Source organism: Pyrgilauda ruficollis, unplaced genomic scaffold (assembly GCF_017590135.1).
Source record: "Pyrgilauda ruficollis isolate IOZ18807 unplaced genomic scaffold, ASM1759013v1 scaffold14, whole genome shotgun sequence".
NCBI lineage: Eukaryota > Metazoa > Chordata > Aves > Passeriformes > Passeridae > Pyrgilauda > Pyrgilauda ruficollis.
The window spans coordinates 3,455,584-3,472,192 of record NW_024512543.1 but is presented as its reverse complement, the minus strand read 5'-3'; the positions used below and the strand labels follow the sequence as shown (position 1 = coordinate 3,472,192).

At 40.0% G+C, this 16,609-nt stretch overlaps 1 protein-coding gene across 4 annotated transcripts in view; it reads right to left on the bottom strand.

Moving 5' to 3' along the window:
- Positions 1-481: 481 nt before the first annotated feature.
- Positions 482-16,609, bottom strand: part of ZFYVE26 (zinc finger FYVE-type containing 26) — a 49,092-nt gene continuing 32,964 nt past the window's right edge. For 2 of the 4 annotated variants that reach the window (XM_041460134.1, XM_041460135.1), the window contains exons 29-41: positions 16,139-16,167; positions 13,964-14,085; positions 13,656-13,876; positions 12,924-13,071; positions 11,609-11,818; positions 10,605-10,820; positions 8,355-8,552; positions 7,853-8,055; positions 6,856-6,997; positions 6,235-6,294; positions 4,780-4,962; positions 3,921-3,965; positions 482-2,852 (exon numbers count right to left, since the gene is read on the bottom strand). In XM_041460134.1, the coding sequence (XP_041316068.1) occupies positions 2,643-2,852; positions 3,921-3,965; positions 4,780-4,962; positions 6,235-6,294; positions 6,856-6,997; positions 7,853-8,055; positions 8,355-8,552; positions 10,605-10,820; positions 11,609-11,818; positions 12,924-13,071; positions 13,656-13,876; positions 13,964-14,085; positions 16,139-16,167 (1,987 nt within the window). In that variant the 3' untranslated portion in view covers positions 482-2,642. Of the gene's footprint in view, positions 2,853-3,920; positions 3,966-4,779; positions 4,963-6,234; positions 6,295-6,855; positions 6,998-7,852; positions 8,056-8,354; positions 8,553-10,604; positions 10,821-11,608; positions 11,819-12,923; positions 13,072-13,655; positions 13,877-13,963; positions 14,086-16,138; positions 16,168-16,609 lie in introns of those variants that run through there. The other 2 variants (XM_041460136.1, XM_041460137.1) reach the window with 2 other exon arrangements.

The window sequence follows — 16,609 nt, the reverse complement described above, 5'->3', positions numbered from 1 at the left end:
ATGAAATATTTTTGCCCTTGCAGGTCAATGCACTTCTCAAACAAGTCTGATTGTAGATTTAACAGAAGACATATTAAATAAACATTTCTATAGACATACATCCACTCTCTTTGACCTTGAGCAAGTAATTTATACCTCTCAGCTGACCTCTAAAACATGAGGAAACTAAAGCTCATTTAGCTGTCTCAAAGGGAGGCTTGTAAGGGAGAGTTAGATTAACTTGCAAATCTCCCTGAAGAGGATTACTGAGTACACGCATGAGGCTGAACTACCTAGGCTACCTACCTGCTGGGGGGACTTCTAAAGATATGACATTCCAGTTGATCTAAATATTGAGAATATTCACTAACACGTAAATTTGGCATGATAGAACATTTACCCCCGCTTCTAATGACTCCACTAAGCATAGCCAAAAACAAAGTGCAGGTCTAGAAAGAGAACCCTAGCTCTGCTGAGATAAAAAATAAACTGAAAATACATTAACAGTCATAATACTTTATTTTTGTTTTAGTTGTAAACAAACCTTGGTCAGTAACAGAGAAATTCTTTTAAACTGGCAGTATTCACTCCCTTTTTCCTGCTCAAAAATTCAAAGCCCCTTGATAATTGCACTATTTATGACACAATGTAATTAATCAGGGTCAAAATTCCAGTTCTGCTGGTACAAGAAAGATCCCTACAATTGCAGATTAAGAACATGAAATTACACCAAACACTATATAAAGTGCATCAGGTACAGTGCAAAGAGGTCAGGAAGAAAGGCAGGTAGGGAACTGAAGGGTCTGCATGGCAAACTCTACTCTCAGTGCTCTCTGCAGCTGAAGGAACGCGAGCAGAACAGGAACTTTACAGCAATGCAGATCTGGATACCCACACAGAGTAAAATCTCCTCCCCATAATCAGAGATTTAAAAATGACTGAAGCCATAGGTAGTGTCACGTTTTAGGATTAGCCTGATGGCTGTAAGCTGATGGAAAGCTAGGTCAGTCTGGCCAAGGAAACAAAAGCTTTCATTAGTACTGCTCACCAATGAGATAATGCAAATCTGTGGTCAGGGGATTCTGAAAGCTGTATGTGGTCATTTCTGCTCTAGTGAGCAGAGCACCTCCAAAGAGAGGTGTTTGTGTCAGCTCTTGAAACCCTGAAAAAGATGGACCAAATCCTTTCCAACACCATAGAAGTCTGTTCTTTCATTATAGTGAGCTTGGGGATAGTGCAAAACTCTTACTTCATAGTCTCAATTATTTTATGTACTAAAACTATCTACAATTACATTACACTTCAGAAAACCTGTTGGTTTTTTGATGTAAACAACTTTTTAATAAGAAAGTGAATTAGTTTTTCTACTTCTTGTGCTGAAATACATGTAAACAACAAACACAAACTCTTGGGGAACGCCATGTTTTGTTCTTTTTTTTTTTTTTAAGGTCCTACTACTGTCTAACACATTTTTGCCAGTTTCTCATGTCCCAATACTAGTTGCAGAGAAGCAGCTACTTTTTTTCAGCATCCCTGAACGCACACGTTGCACAAAGATTTTTTTCATAAAACCGATCAACCTAACACTTCCAGAGCAAAACCCATCAATACTGGGCATGTCCAGTTCGGTGTTCTATTGAACTTGACAGGAACAAATTATTCTGGTAATAAATAAATAAATACATCCCTATGTGACAGGGATACCAGGGATACAGACCACCTGTTTAATTTTGCCACAGCTTGCTCTATCCTTATTCTTTGCCATACCTGATGAAAAACTGTGGAAGTTTACTGTCAACTATTCAGTCATAAAGCTGCATCACAATGATTTATTGGGTATTACCATAGTAAAGAAAGAGGCACATGATTTTTCAGCTATTTTAAAGCTTATTTTCCCTTTGTACTCCCCTTACAGCATATGCCCTTTATAACTTCATCCATCTAGTTGGCACTGGCCAAAGTGCCACATCTATGGCACACATCACACAGTGTGACTGGTAAGTACAAATCTGCCAAAAGAATCAGTTCCTACCTTTTCAAACAAGCTAAAAAAACGTGGGTACATTGTACTGGGTGGGGGGCGGGGAGGAATAAAAAAGAAGTAGCAAATTATTTGTCTAGAGGCTTAAAAAAAAAATCTGAGTTTTAGTCTTTGAAACAGAAGAACTCTCCAATCTTGAAAATTTTTGAGGAAACATCACAAAATTTTTATACTCTAGGCTACATTGAGTTGATAAAATTTTTCTGTCCTCTCTACATATGTTTTCTGGATTAAAAATAAAACACATTATTAAGTCCAGTGCTTTTCAAAAAATATCAACACCCCCAAAAATTAAAAGCCAACAAAATCCAAAAACTAAAGCCAGAAACAGAAGTGCTCTCTTCCATACACCTAAATCCTTGCTCGTTCAGTTTGAAATTGCCCCCTCCCCCCATCAAAAAGAGAGCCAAAAAACACCCTGAGGTAGTGACTGTTTGTCAAAATACAGGACTGGCACTTGTAATTTAGTTCCCTTCCTTTCACCAGAGGCACATTAGCAGCATCCATTTGCCACCGACATCAGTCAACAGAGTTCCATTTTACCTGGAGGCTGCTGAAGCAGACACCTCTGAGCCGTCCTGAAGCCTTCTCCTTCAGTAGGACGCCGCATGTCAGTTACACATTACTTCCTAGTGCCCTGGGGAAGCCGATTTCTCACCTTGGGCTGGTGCACTGAGAGCCACTGGGCACAGATGGCCTTGACGACGTGGTCGCCGCTGCTCTCGGCCAGCTGCCGCACGTGCTGCACGAGCTGCACGGCCCGCGCCTTCTCCTGCCGCACCGCCACCAGGTACGCGGAGCGCAGCTTGTTGCACACCACGTAGGCCTGGATCTGAAGCACAAGGCAGGCAGAGCCTGGTCAGAAAGCTGGAGCAAACTAATTGGACAAGCTCAAGCAAGGACTCACGGGAAATACCCAGCTCGGAAGAGTGTCGTATGAGGCAGCAGCACCACATCACCAAACACAGCATGGCACGAAGCAGTTCCCAGTGAAAGAGATGGACAAACAGGTGTATTTTATTAAGTTTGTGTCTTGTAGACACTCCTTTACTGTATGACCATGAAATTACTCTCAAGAATCCTATCTTGTGCATTAATTACAGTATCCTCATAGCAAAGAGTCTGAATCTATCATTTCTTCCACTGCTGGCTCTAGAACAACTCCTATCTTTCAGTAATAGATCTTAGAGAAAAGCAAAATTAAAAGCCCATTTTTCAATCTGCCTACAACAGTGAGTTTGTCATTCAGAGCAGACAGAGGACTGTCAAAAATCTTTAGATTTTATTCCCAGCTATGCCACTCAGGATCTACAACAATCCCCAAATGTTGAGTCACAGCCACGTCTATGAAGACGCATCAACAGTTCTCCAGTCGCTTGGCTGGCTGGTATGAAGGCCAACAAAGAAATAAACTAGTTTAGGCTTCATTTCCTCTAAGAGAAAAAGTCTACCAGAAGCTGGACAAGTTTTATCATTCAACTCTTGATCACCACAGAAACAGTACAATCCTGAAACAATAGCTGAAGTGGTCATCATTAGCTGTCTGCCATTACTAGAAACCTGTGTGCACCTATGTGAAAGGCTGAATAACAAACCAACAAACCCATCAATGTGCCTTTCTGAAATACTTTTCCTCCCACTCTAACAAATGTCCAGTCCTCACTCTGAGGGCTCTTAGGGAACTAATAGGGATAGTCCCAACTGATACTTGCATGTCACAGCTTTACTCATGTCACAAACACCATGGCCTTGAGGAATTCACTGTGATTTCTACAATCTAGGAAGTAGCCTTCAAAAAATCTTATTTGCATGAGGATGAGAGAGAAGACAGTGAAAAAGAACCTGCAAGTTGCAGACCAAGACTGGGCTGTTTAGCTCTTGCTACTGTGCTTTTACTTACCTTGTTTTCATCACTGTCCATATCCTGAATCAGATTATCGAGATCCTGTATCCAAAGAAGGGAAAAGGTGTTCACACTTTAAGTGATAATAGTCTGAAAAACTTTACCCCATCAGGGATCAAACCCCTGTGGACAGACCAGCTGCGATCACAGCAGGTGCTTAGACTGTCCCACCTGCAAGAGTTGCAGATGTAGAAAATACAAAAGAATACTAATTCCAAGTCTTCCCTTTACCCACAGCTTTTCCAGCCTGCCATCTCTGGGGGTATCCCTGGAGAACACTAAGAGTCTCTCATGGACATGGCTTATGTTGAATGAAATGAATTTGTAGGTCCCCCCATCCCAGCAGGAGTTACCCCATGGCCCACCCTGACCCAAAGAGTGGATTGCATCCCCTAATCTAATTAGTAAAACTACCAGAGTGCATCTCCTTCCTTCACTGGGATGGAAAAAACACTGTGGTAGGCAAAGGGAACCACAAAATTGGTTCCTATGGAGGCAGGAGGTTTCTGCCTCCACACATTGTCTGTGTTAACCAGGGAAGCCTCACTGAAGGGAACACCTGCTGCTGCAATCAGCAGCATTTGACAGGAATCTTGCGAAGCAAATGCTCTGTCCCCTCCATGGGTATCCATCTGGGAAGTGCTGGGTAGCAGTTGCTATAGCTACTTATGGTTTCCTTTCAGAGTATCTTGTACAAGTCAAACCATGCACTCCCACCTTGCAGCTATGGCCATAACAAGGAGCCAGAACATCCAAAGGACTCACTTGAAGAGCAGTACAGGCACCCGACTTCCCTGCAGCCTGTATGGTCTATATCCTTTTACTTCAAAAGGGACACAATGCAGGACAGAATTACCTCAGCAGGAATGTTTTTGAACTCATTTAGACAGTTCAGGATAATGTTATCCCCATCATTTTTTGCTGCCACTCCAGACTCATTGACACACTTCAGGAGCTGCTGGATCTCGCTGTACTTCTGCTGCTTCACCAGCTGCTTGGCCACTTTGCTGTACACTTCTGTAGCCTCCAGCTGGAAGTCCTACAGGTAGTTGGAACATCAGAGCAACACACTGAATGTTCTCAGCAGGTTTTCTCAGAGGGAGTCTACACAACTGAGACAGTATCTCCTAAGGACAAAATACCACACCATGCTCCAAAAAGTCAAAGCTGTTTTGGGAGCCTCTGGTTTTCCACTAATCACTGCTCAGGGTTGACTTAAAGGTTTTTTGATAACCAGACTTGTAAAAATCAATCCTGCTTAAGAACAAGAGTGCTGCCACTGCCTCCTTTTCAGGAGAGGCAAAAAAAAAAAATCAGTTTTATTTCTTCTGGCAAAAGCTCTTTCCTAGATACCTACCCACCTCTCCCTCACTTAGCACATTCCCACTATATTTCTCCAGCCCCCCACACCAGCAGTCACCCTTTGGATACCCCAAACAGGAGGCAATTCACACCATCCACATGAGGGAACAGATGATACAAGCTATGAACTGCTCCTGCAATAAGTAAGCATAGGAAAAAAAAGGATGGAAATGGAAGTGATAGGCAGCTGGACTCACTGCTCCATTTTTACTGGAGGTAGTGGCTGCTGCTGCTGCTTGGAAGTGCTGTTTTTTCTAAGGCTCTCCATCTCCCTACAAACAGGAGCTCTGCCTTGTACATCCTAACCTGAAAGAAGGAGCAGGGCCTGCCACATCCATAAATACTCTTTCATTGTGCCACCTCTGTCGGAAAGTGCCTTGCTCTACCGTCTGGGACTATATGGATGAGAAACACTCAGAAGAGTTTAGAGGCTCATGAGCAATGCTGACTGATAATCACTCAACTTCTACCCAGACATGAGGAATGAGAGTCCCCAGCCAGAGTTTCCAGTTAATTGTGGTCTCAAATCAGGAGAGTAGAACAGAGACAGCCCTGGCCTTATTTATTCACTTTCTTTGCATGACTGCCATGAACTGCAGAGAGGTACCACGTGAGAGGTCTCTACACACATCTGTGACTGTGGTTTGCCAGAGTTCAGACACTGAACAAGGTGCACAGCAAAGGAAAAGCTGTATTTCATTCCTTTGCAGGACCAAATTACTCTGGAAATATCCTACTGAAACAGCATCTTAATTTCTTTACCAAGCTTCCACAAATACATGGACATGTAAGACTTAAACTTGTGACTTCTCTCTTAACAAGTTTTGCTTTTGGGGAGATTAAAATACATTTGGGGGTGGGGGGTGGGGAAAGGCTTTTGTTTAAATAATTGCTGCTTTCAGGAGTTAGTTTGCATTAATATTGCTTGTTATATCAAGTTTTTCCATACCTGGAGAACTCTAAATGCAATCCCAAACCCCTCCTCAATGTTTTTGCCTTCCAATATGACCTGAAAAGAGAGGCATAGACAAGTCTGGGAATGCACATTCCTTTTTCATTATGTACAGTTAAATAATATTAATGCAAATCCAGATTTTGCCCAGAGGCCAAAATAAAATGCATTACTTCAACAGAAAACAGCACCATCCCAAGAAGTACAGTAAATTATAGGGTCTATTGTCACACACTGCTTCCCTAAGGGACATTAGGCAATTTACACATGGAGATGAGCCAAAGTTAAGAATGGTTAAAATTATACCATTATTTGCCTTGCTTCTAAATATAATGGGATGCACAGACAAAAGGAATATTACTATTTGTATTTTGGATGCTCTGCCTATGAAAATTTGAACTTTGAGGAAACAAGCTCCTCAAGAGAACAAGTTCTCACACATTCTCTGCTACTCTGAGGAAAAACATGAATTTTTCATAAATGGTGGGTTGCATTCATGCGTAAATAACCTGCCCAAAAATTACAAGAAACTGCTTCAACCATAAAATGCTTCAATCTGCATTACAAGTTAGTATTGCTGATGAAAAATACAGCTGTGTTTAAAATAGCAATTAGTACCTTGCAAGCAACATCCATTTTCATGTTATTGTTTCCAAAGAGTGTGGGCAAGGAGGAGTCTGTCATTTGAGAGGCTCCTGAGCTCTCACACTGATGCAGGAACTTTGTTACTTCCATCTGCAGATCAACTGTATTGATGTGCCTAGACAGTGAAAAAATTCTGACTTTATTTTGTAATAGGGAAAGTGTCAATTATTATTTATATGAACTAATTTCTTCAATACCTTTCAAAAGAAGTCATACTTATAGACAATTATTTTAGTTGCTTTTTGACTTTGTTCATTGTACAAATCTGCAACAATATTACTTTTCAGATCTGTGCACTTAACATACATCACTGAAGCTGAAGATGAGCAATTATTCACATTATTTCAAAGAGGTGAGCCAGAGAAACTGAATCCCCAAATAAATATCTGTTCCTGCTTTTTCACCTCATCACACACACCCCTCCAGGTTTAAGTCAAGAGTCCAGACTAAAAGAAAGAATGAAAAAAGCCCATAAGAAAACCAAGATATAAACCCCCAAGTACAAGAGAGATCAGGCTAAATTTACACTTTGACTTTTGAATACAGGAATCCAGTTATCTCTGGCACCTACAGCTTGTACACAGTGCAGTGTTTTGAGTTAGCCCCAGTAGACAGTGAAGCACTCCAAAGTGGCTTGCTTTTTGGAGAGGAAAGGAAGAGAAAAAGAAAAAAATGCTTGTGGACTGATGTATAATTGTCTATGCATTGTAGGGTTCCTGTTTGTTTTTTTAAATTGAAGGAGGGTAGTCTGATATACATACAGATTTTTTTTTCCCCCATCTCCTGGTTTGGATTTTTTGGGGGAAAAAAGTGATGGGAATCCTACACTTGTAACCAGATAAAAGCAGATTTGGGTCAAGGACAACCAGTAAGTGTTAGCTAAAGGCAACCTAAATGAAACTCATAAAACCCCCAAAGTCTAAAGCCTGAATTTCACCTCTCCTAAACTCAGCTTCTTGTTTATAAATACCTCGACACATCTGTAGCAGACATTTTTTTCCGAAAAGTGAATGCCATTTTTTTCCTTCCTGAACTTCTTGAGACCTCCTGCAGATAGACTTTGAGATGGTCCTTGATCTTTAGAAGCCACATCTGTTTTCCTCCAAGTTCAGTGTAAGACTTTGCTCCATGAGTGAAAAATCTAATGCAGGTCATTGCAGCACGGACGTGATCCTGGAAGAAATGCACTCACCACTAAGATGGACCACAGGACCCCACCTTCAGTAATCACTGCCTGCACTGAAGGGCTCACACAAAGCAGGCAGAGCTCTGTTTTCTTTAATACAATGTGCCAGATCCATGACATGGATCAGGTCAGCTTTAGTAAGGCTCAGGCTTTTCTATGTTTCCTAAGACTGTAAAGAGGCAAAAATATGCTTGTCCAGCATGCAGGTTTAGACCAAAGTAAATAACCAAAAGTCTGACAGTATTCAGCATTTCACTGAAAGAGATGGCACTGTCCCTCCACTTACCTTCATGAACTGTTGCAGTTCATACAGAATATGGTAGTAGTTCTTTCTTTGCAAGTATTTGCAGGCTGCAATCAAGTAGACTCCCCAGCTTTCCAATCCTGGATCAATGGTTTCCAGCAAGTTCTCCAACATATGCAGTTTTCCACTTTCATAACTTGGAATGAAGATCCCTTCAATAAACACTTCTGATGGGGATTCCTACGCAAACAAAAAGTTGCTTGAAGCAAAGCCTCTGCAGCTTATTTTCCTTATGTAATATAAAGGCATATTAAGTGACAGAGATCATAAAATTAATAAATAATTGACATTGGAAGGGATTTCTGGGGGTTATTTTGTTCAAAACCCCACTCAAAGAATAACTTTCAAGTTAGGTCATGCTACTCTGGACCTGTCCAGACAAGTTCTGAGCATGACAAAGTAGAGTGATTCAACAATGTCCCTGTGGCCCTGGTCCTGTGTCCAAACATATGCAACAAAAAAACCCCACAACAAACCCCAAACCTTTTTCTGTATATCCAGCTGGAATTTCCCTTGCTCCCAATTGCGTCCACCATCTCTTACACTTTTACTGGACATACAGGAGATAAGCATGGCTCTATTTTTGCTATAATCACCCACTTGGTAGCTGAAAACAGCACACACAGATCTTCTCTTGCCTTTTCTTCCAGCAGGAAAAAGCTAGCTCTACCACGCTCCTCAAGCACCAGGTGTTTCAGGCCCCTAGACACTTTAGTGGCCTTCAATTAGACTTGCTTCACTTTCACAGTGTCTGTTTTGTACATGGGAACCCAGGACTGGGCACAGGTGTTCAGATGAAACCTCACAAGTAGTGACCTGAGGGGGATATTTACTCCCCCTGACCTCTTGACTGTGGTCTTGCAAATACAGCTTCACATGTGCTTCTTTCCACAGTAACATTAACATGTGTCAACAGAGCCACCACACATGTTTAAAGGCTTGATATGAAATTTTTGATTTTTTTTATCTCAGAGTAAGATGCAAATGACCGTCCGTACACATAAAATGTCTCCGAACAACCAACTGCAAAATGTTTAGTCAGAAGCTTAGTACCTTACAGCTTTAGGGGAACAAACCCTCCTCTCTGGTTTGTATGATTACTACCAGTTCCTTGCCCAAAACTTCCACATCAAATTGTCTGTCTAGAGTATTTTCCAAGTGTGCTACTTAAGAGGTGAAGTTATGTCACCTACTTTGTAAAAATATGCAACTTTTCTTTAAAAGCAGATTTAAACTGATGTAAAGGATAAACTAAAAAAGGTAATTTGATATGCAGATGACTGTAAGATGTTAGAATGACTGATGGTACAATGAGAAAGCAGAGAGGATAAGGCAACTTAATTTTCTATTAGCAAACCTCATAGCCAGATAAAGACAATGAAAGTTGGTTTTTCAAGATGTACATTCCCATTAAGAGTTATTTCAAATAATAAAAAAATAATCAGTAATTCAAACACAAGCACAGCAACTTAGAAAAGGAAAGGCCACACTCTCACAAGCTGGTGAGATATAATGGATTTACATTTCCTAAGAAGCACCCTCAATGTCTTAGTAAGAACCTGGAATAATTTCTAGATTCAACTGCAGTTTAGCACCAATAGAACTGTTTACTCCAGGGATACTTAAGTCACCTTATATTACGCAGTTTCCTTAAGGGAGAGCTGGAAACCACATTTTGGGTTCCCTAGACTTCTGTCCTCTGTATTCCCTTATATTCCTAATGGTTACAGAAGTTCAAACATAGGTGATCTGATTCAACAAACAATACCACGAGACACAGGCACAGGGATAGGGAGTAGGGTCTAATGTTATCTTCTGCACCCTGGAATTCAAAATTTTCCTTCTCTCTTCTGAACTCTAAAGACACAGGCACAGGGATAGGGAGTAGTGTCTAATGTTATCTGCACCCTGGAATTCAAAATTTTCCTTCTCTCTTCTGAACTCTATGACAACAGTCCCAGGTTTTCAACTTTGTAGAAAAAAAAGACAAAGTGCCCTTGATACAGGACCTCTATAAACAGAGCCAAAACTGCACAGTCTCTTTACATCTGTAAAGACCAGTGTTGTTCTTCTGCCTCCCTGAATTCCTGTCTGGATATCAAACTGGATAGTTTGTATAACAGCATTTCAGGACCTCAGCAAACTCCTGTGCAGAAAGTCACCCTAACACTGCATGATGCTCATTGCTGTTTTTCAAATTTTAGTTTTGGTGATGAAAATTGAATTACTCACCTTATTTAACAGGTGAAGCAGTGCTTCTCTCATACAGTCGTGCCTCATGTAAAAGCTTATTATTGCCAGATTGGTGCCATAACTGTGTAAATAGAACAAGCACTCCTGATAATAGCTGTTGTGTTGAATCTTCCCCTCACACATCATCTCCAGAGACAAACTTCTTGTTCTCAGTGTTGCTTCAAGTTCCCTCAATGTGGCAAAGTAATCATCGTCCTACCATTAACACAGAAAACCCATGATCAGTGATCAGCAAGAGAAAATCATCTTCTCAGATAGGTCTTGTCACTCAGCCCTGAAGTATTTCTTTACTGTTGTTTTTAAAATAGGTATTGCTTCAGAGGGGTGAGAATCCAGCAATGCTTTTTATAAACACTAGACTGGAACCCTGCTATCAACAGATGTGCTGAATGTTGCTGTACCCAGCATAGCTGCCTCCAATGAGAGGTAAAAGGCTTACTTAAAAAAAATTCCAGTGTCAAAAGCTACTTCAACAACCCAGTTCAAAGAGGCTTTTCTATTTTCCTAAAATATGTACTTGGGTCTTTCATCATCACAATTCTGTAGTTATTTAGTCCAAAAAGTAATTTTTTGGTACTTAAGCAGAATTCCAAACCATTTAGTAGTGGTTTTCGATGAGAGGAGTGGGAAAGCATTTGAAACTCTCTTTGAACTTCTGTAAAGTTAGCAGAGTTTCAGTAAAAAAACTGCATCACTGCAGCATTACAAAATACTGCTGGGATTGAGTTTACCTTCCTTATTCTGTAGTAACAGTACATTATCCAGTACAGCCTATTTTCCCTCCACAAAGTATTTCCCAAATTGCTATAAAATCCTACGGTCTCTCAGGCACCACTTCAATGTGATGAAACAGCTAACAAATTTCTCAACAATATTCAGTTTGCAATAGACAATCATGACAAGAAGGAAAATAAACACCCTAACACCTGCTATTGTACCATGCATAAGATGTATTCTAAACCATAATTTCTTAAGATTCTTACTGTGATGAGTACTGGCTTCGCTGTGGACTCCAAGTACTGTATCACATCCTGCACCAGCCTTGAACCATGGTTCAGCTGGTTTAGATCCATGGGTGGCTTTAAACATCGGTTAAACTTCTCTCTTGCTGAAGTTAAATTTCCAGCTTTAAGGCAAGCCATGCCCCAGGCATGCCATGCTCCACCTGGATCCAATCCAGATTTTGTAGAAACCTAAATTCAAAATGATTTGTTAGTATTACAACACAGTCCCTGTACAGCAAATAGGAAAAATGGCTTATCACACAGTCTGTGATTCTGACTTTTCCTGTCCTAGAGCACATTTCCCATTAAAAACAAACAACTAAAAACCATACAAAAACCCCTATGCTGATTATTTCCATATTACTGGCACAAAAGGCCAACTACCAAAACACCCATGATCTCCAAATGTAGAGGTTTTTTATTGCGTAAGTTTAAACTGCTGTTTATCTGGGAAATTTTAGCTCATGAGTTCTAAACCAGGACATTTTCACATCTGCTTTTCTAAAGCAGATGATTTTTACAGAGCAGAATTCATCAGATTTGTGGTTTTAAAAAAGGCAACAGAAGATGCTTGAGGAACTACCAAGATATTTTTTATTTCTGATAAAATTTACTCCTGATTTTCTTTAGTAGACCTAAAGCTCTTTTAGCTGCTTTCAAACAAGAACTATTTCTATTCAAATAGGTCATCTATTCTTGCTGTTTATTACTGCTTAACAAATCTTAATACTATTTGTAGTATCATAATCCTGTATTTAACAAAGTGCAATGCTGAAAAAGACAGGCTTACAAAATCCTGGGAGCAGGATTAGATGATGATAAACCACATGAGATGAGCTCTGACGTATAGATTTGCTAACATTGCTGATTTCCAAGTAAATGGTTGGGAATGGTGCCTTACCAATGTCTGCTGTCAGATTACAGACAAATAGGATCTAACATTTAAGCTTCAGATAAAGTCCTGCCACAAAGATTGTCTCAGCTCTTCTACTGGCAGCAAGATTCCCCCATTTAATGCCTTTCTTGCAGTTAGTCCATTCCAATATTAACTGTACCACGAAACAAGGCTGCTTATCCTTCCCTTCTGCAGCCTGCTCCACAGCAGGACTTTTCCATCTCAGAAATTTTTTCCAGTGTCCAGAAAATTATTTCTTCTATGTTTAGAAGCTCAATCTCAGTTTGTAACTGTTTAAATATTGTCTATTTCACACAACATATCCATCTGAATTCAGGAGGGAGGAAAACAACAGCCACTACAGAAGAATTAACACTGACATCCCTCCGCCGGTGTTACCTCTATAGCTAGTTGATAGTACTCTGCTTCCAAAAGCTGATTTCTCAATCTTGTTACTGCTGCTGGGAGAAGGATCTGATCCAAAGATGGCACTGGACGGTAGGCAGCAGCAACCAAAATATTCAACACATCCACTTTGCTGATGTAGCTAGAGGTGAAGCAAATACATACGCTTTCACTATTACTGTACATCAAAGAACCTTATGCAAAGACAACTCTTAGGACAGTGGTTTCTAATCAGGTTTCTCTATCCATCACACTACCCCTTCAGAGCATTGTTATTGTTTGGGATTTCTTTGCCGTGTTCAGTGTAACACGCTGACTGAAGACACCAGCAAAACAGTGCATGTGAAATTGATACATGACACCTGCCACCTCAAGCTCTGTAGGACAAAACGTGAAGAAGTGTAAAATGTTCATTCTCAGGAAGCACAGGTTTAAAATACTGTATTAAAATACAGATTGAAAGCAGATACACAACAGCATAAGTAAGATATGTACCCATCTTTGCGAATCATTTCTTCCTAGTCAGAGAATTCTCTCAGTAATTGTTAACTAGTCATATTACTTGAACTTCTCCTATTTGAACTTTTCCATTATTCCTGCATTATAAACTTCTCATTTAAACTGTACAAACACAAAGTAACCCTTCCACCTCCACTCCTCAATGAAAAAAGATAATGCTCTTGACAGTACCACAATATATCCTCATCAGTATCACATTAGAGTCACCTGTCACAGAGAGCTAGGTCCTGGCTCCTTCCAGCTTTTACAAACATCATTTTAGCACTGAAGAGCAATTGTTTCATGATGTCCATGAGGAGTCCAGCATCCACCTCAGGATTAGTGAGCCCTTGGGACAACTTGCAGCAGTGTTCTATCAGTTGGTGGCCACACACTATGCTGTCACTGTGCAGGCTAAGGATGGCAATACACAAGGAAGAGCTGGGAGCCTGACAATTTGAGGAAAGACAAAAAAATATAGGTATTGAGGTAGTTCTTCAGTGAACTGCTTATATTGCACTCTCTCACAACCTTACCTGCTCATAATAAAATTCTCTGCGTACAATTTCATTCTCCTCCTCATTCAGGGAAAAAATCCATTCAAGATCAGTTGCCTTGGGTATTCGTACCACTGTGGAATATTCATTATTAGAAGTTTCTACAGCAAAAAAGAAAACACCAGGTAAAATCACTGCACAAGAAGCAACAAACCCTGCTAAGGACACGTAATGCAGAACATTGCTCTCTCTCAAAAAGTAGTCATCTATAGTTCTCTTACTGTGCCATTTCCTGCCAGAATCACATGTCCAGCACACATCACAGAAACATTTCCTTCCCTCATCAGGCTGCCACATCATACCTAAACTTACACCAAAAACTGGTTCCAGTAACGTATTTTAAAATTATTTTTTAACTCTTAAGCTACTGGGCATCAAGCACAGCAGCCTTCCCTCTTTATCCTCCCCTTAGGCAATTTATTAAATATTTCTGAGCAGGAAGGAACTGGAAATATGAGAGCTGTGGGTTTCAGCTTTACCAGGGGAAAATAAAAAACAATTGTAAAAGAAAGGATAAATTGACTTAACTACCTCTATGTTCTTTCCAAAATTCAGGTGATTTGCCCATGGAGTCCATGAGCTTTAGGCCAAACGATTTTAAGAAGACCTAACTCCTAATGTTAAATTTTCTTATAAAATAGTACTGCAGAAAACTGGAGTTCTGATCAAATGATTTAAGAAATATAATTTCTGTGAAAAGTAGTTTTCTTTCCTCCAGATAAGGAAGTACTTGTTTTGAAACTTGTAACTCAGAAGAGTTATAAATGAAATAATGTCATCTGAGCGTAGCTGAGAGTGTGCAAGCCCTCTGATGCTCATGTTCGTGACTGTGGTTCCAAAGAAATAATGGCCAATCTCACAATGCCAAGAAATGGAGAATAATGACAATTTGCTACTCTTTCCCTGATCAGCTTCCTCTGGAAAAAAAGTTTAGAAAGTTTCAAAATGTACTCATTTAGAGTTCACATCCCCTTTAGAGTGTTGAGTGACTCTAAAACTGTAGGGTGAATTTGAAAAAATCCAAAGCAACCGAACCAAACCAAAACCCAACACACCCCTGCACTTTTCTAAGTTGAACTGGAAACTGAATTGGCACAAATAAAGTAGGCTGGAAAATATTTGAAAAACCTTCTTCACAGTCTCCCCAGATAAGTTAGAAAAGCAAAATAGAACTCTTTCCTTCTTTAATCTGAGGATTTTCACATTGTTCTTATCCACTCTTATTGAATGGATCACATAGGTCCAGTGATGTGCAGCAATGCTACACAAAAGATACATTTCAGCTGTTTCAGTCTTGAAACAAAGGCAGCAGTAAAGCAAATTTCCATCAACAGCACGGGAAATAATTCTCAAATAGCCCATCATACTTTAAAAAGGAACAAATAACAAAAAATATTATTTGCTTTGTTATTACACAAATGCAAATTTTGCAACATGTTTCATGCTACTGTGATAAGCACTTAAACTAACTATGTCTTGTTCTGACAGAATTTCACATCAGTGTAGAAAAATTTTGCAATCACCCAAAACACCAAAACCAGTAAATACCTTAGGAGGAAAAATGGCAGAGAAAAGTCAATTAAATTTTGCTATTATTCCTGAAGCTTAAGATATTAGATTTGGAAATTGAGGCACCAAAATGCAATTACTATTTTCACACAATCAACACAGGAGATGGAACTCAAGACACAACCAGACCCATGAGAGGGGCCTCATCCTGTGCTATTTCTTGGCAGCATGGGGGTATAAAACACCACAGCACACTGCAGTGGTACTCAGAATTCTACTGTCATGGTTTATAAAAAGAGGATCCCTCAGCACTGCTCTGTAGTGAGCTAATTAATTCCTACTCACACCACTGCCTCTCACTGTTTCTAGAATGAAAAATGGATTCTCCAACTCTTTTTCAGTTTCTTTCTATAACACCCATCCAACACATTCAATATTGGCACAGATTTTCTCCTACATCTCAATTTCCATTCACAGAAGTTTGAAATGCTCAATTTCAGCCTGCACATGCAAAAACTATCAGTGATATTTTGTAACTGAAGTTTTGATCACCCTTTAGCTGCAACTAGGTGTATCAGTTTCCAGTATCTAACTGTTAATCAGGCACTTTAAAAATCTGAGGTTTGACATTACTCTATTCCTTACCTTCCACTTGATCCAGATCTTCTTTTCTGCTGTAATAAAATGACAGAAAGAACCATCATACCTACTTCAGCACATTGGGGGAACATGGTTTTAAAGCAGACATCAATATGGCTACCCCCCTCAGAAGTAAAAACCCAAACAGCTATCCCTACCTGTCCTTTTCAACACACTGCCCTGCCTCTAATCCCTTCTGCTTGGAAATCTAAGGTTCTGCCTCTGTACTGTTGTATCTTTATCTAAGTAATTAGCTCTTATGGCCTTCTGTAGGAACAGCACCGTTGCACACATCATAAAAAAGCAGACACTGAGAACAAGAACAGCCCAGTATCAGGACATGTCAGAACTAAAATTAAGTCTTTGCTATCCAACTCACTATCCTTAAGATTTAGTTGGGTTTGATATACAAACAGGGCAAATATAAAAAAAGTAGACAATTAATTAAAACCTGGCAGGTGGCATTCAAGCACAGTG